This window comes from Physcomitrium patens, chromosome 16 (assembly GCF_059467195.1).
Source record: "Physcomitrium patens ecotype Gransden chromosome 16, ASM5946719v1, whole genome shotgun sequence".
NCBI lineage: Eukaryota > Viridiplantae > Streptophyta > Bryopsida > Funariales > Funariaceae > Physcomitrium > Physcomitrium patens.
In genome coordinates, this window is record NC_143425.1 from 9,448,041 (window position 1) to 9,450,685 (window position 2,645).

General features: G+C 44.2%; 1 protein-coding gene across 1 annotated transcript; it reads left to right on the forward strand.

Moving 5' to 3' along the window:
* Positions 1-651: 651 nt before the first annotated feature.
* Positions 652-2,293, forward strand: LOC112293803 (large ribosomal subunit protein eL19y). The gene is made up of 2 exons (XM_024543655.3): positions 652-995; positions 1,794-2,293. The coding sequence occupies exons 1-2, from the start codon at positions 720-722 to the stop codon at positions 2,142-2,144; spliced, it is 627 nt and encodes a 208-aa protein (XP_024399423.2). The 5' UTR covers positions 652-719; the 3' UTR covers positions 2,145-2,293.
* The last annotated feature ends 352 nt before the right edge of the window (positions 2,294-2,645 follow it).

The window sequence follows — 2,645 nt, forward strand, 5'->3', positions numbered from 1 at the left end:
GAGTGTAGGTCTTACACTTGGTGTTGGAATTGGGTGTTTACTTGTTTCCAATTGTGAATTGTTTTCCTAAACAAAATCAATCATTTTAAAAAAAGTTCCATATGAATGTCATGAATTTCCACTAAAAATGTTTGCACTTTGGTAAAATTCTATATTATCATGTAATTGATTTTTTTTTACAATTTATTGAGTTACAAGATTTCAAATTCAGCTCATGTTTAATTCCAGAGTAAAGATCACAAAGAATCATTGCTGATGCAAATCAAACAAATATAAGACATGCATAGACAACTATTTGACATTAAAATTGAATTATTGAATGGATTTTATATTTTATATTTTTTTATATACATTTCTTTCCAACCCACCATGTACCAAAATACTTGAATATTTAAAGTGAAAAAAATCTATCATAGACTAAATGCAAGATGTTAATCCATCTCAAATTACCAAGAACAGAGCTCATTTAGTGATGTTCGTTAATTTACTAATGGCAGAGGCCAACTGTGGCCTTTGGAGGGGAGGGGAGGGGGTGAGACCGGAGCGGGCCAAGGGGAACAGCCGGGATGAGAGAAACCCGCGATGCGGGGGCAAGGGAGGAGGAGCCTCAAGAAGGCGGCCAGGGCCATCTCTCGTCCTCTTTCGAGTTTCTAGGGTTCACTCCCTCGTCGTCTCCTCCCTCACTCTCCTCATTCCGACGACGACATCGATTCGCAGCCATGGTGTCCCTCAAGCTGCAGAAGCGCTTGGCCGCTTCTGTGCTCAAGTGCGGTGAGCGCAAGGTATGGCTCGATCCCAATGAGGTCAACGAAATCTCCATGGCCAACAGCCGACAGAACATCCGCAAGCTGGTGAAGGACGGCTTCGTCATCCGCAAGCCCCAGAAGATCCACTCGCGTGCTCGTGCCCGCCGTGCCCTGGAAGCCAAGCGCAAGGGTCGTCATTCTGGCTACGGAAAGCGCCGCGGTACCAGGGAGGCCCGACTTCCTACCAAGGTGACTAACCACACATGCGCCGTCTTGAGCTTTGGGTCTAGGGTTTGAGGTGACGATGGATCATGGCGTTTAGCCTGCACCGCGTTTATGTTATTTTATTTTATTTTATTTTTTCTTCCTCCCTGCAGTTGCTAGACCCTAGCATGGTTGGAGTATGCTATTACTTTGTAAGTCTTGATTTTAGGGTTTTCCGATGAGACGGTGATTCTCCTCACCTTTTCATTCTTCTATTTTTTCTTGTCAATTCTACGGTGATGTTACCTCATCCTAATTTAGTTTTTCCCCCCTCGTATCTCTAGGGTTTCCTGGGGGCTTTGGCCATGATTTCGGGATTGGCCTTCAACATCGTTTTGTTTATGGTTGTAGGTGATTTAGTTATCCGGTCTACTTAAAGTGGATAATGATGTTAAATGATGTTAGCGATTTATTTTAGGGTTCCGCGATTGCACTCAGCTTCTGAATTCTGGGTTGAGATTTCACTTTGTGGATGTTAAATCACAAGGTCTTTTTCGTGACTAGGACGCAATGGCGTGAAATAGGTAATTTCATTTTATTGTCAAATACTTCAGGATAGCGAAATATTACGGGACGCTGTATACTCTGATGAAGCATAACACTTACACCTTTCAATGAGTCTCATTCGTGTACACAGCCTTCATTTTGTTTCGGTGTATTTTAGTGAAGGTGGTACTGCGCTTTAAATGTTCAAGTTAGAGCTGTATGTCTTGACATGCGGGATTCAAGGGCTGTTTTAAAGTGATTGGAAAGGTGTCTAATCAACTAATTGATTTATTGCAGGTGCTGTGGTTGCGGCGCATGCGTGTGTTGAGACGTCTTCTGCGCAAGTACCGTGACGCTAAGAAGATTGACAAGCACATGTACCACGACATGTACATGAAAGTCAAGGGTAACGTATTCAAAAACAAGCGGGTGTTGATGGAGAGCATTCACAAATCCAAGGCTGAGAAGGCACGTGAGAAGACATTGTCTGACCAGTTCGAGGCCAGGCGTGCTAAGAACAAGGCCACACGTGAGCGTAAGATTGCTAGGAGGGAAGAGCGTCAGGCTCAGGGTATCCCTGAGGCTGCCCCCGCCCAGGCTGCTGAAGCCCCAGTTAGTGCTGCTCCAGTGAAGAAGTCCAAGAAATAGAGTATATGACTTTTATCTCTGTAGTATGAGCTCTCCTCCTGGGTGTGAACCTACACCAAAGGATGTCTTCTTCTTCACACACATCACTTCTTGGCTTTGTAGTGTTCTTCAATCTAATTGCCCTCGCTCCGTGGGCTACATTTTCTTCTTATGTGGCTGCAGGTGGTGCTCTTGAATGATTTACTTGCAATTGGACATGTTGACACACACCTCGCCGACTGACTGTTGTGGTGTATTTCAGCTCCTAATCGGTTTTTGGACGAAATCATTCTGGTGGTTGATGACCCACCTGTTCATTTTCTTTCGTCAAGCGCCCCCCAGGCAACTCAGTGGTGGTTGTCAGTCTTCACCACAGGAAGTTTTAATTACTCAATTCTTTACAACTGAGTGACAAGAGTTGATAATGTAGATTTTGCTGAAAGACGTGAAACCTGCTCATCTCACTGGACTTGGTGAGAATTACTTCGCGTCGAGAACGTCATGTGGTTAAGTATGTTACTA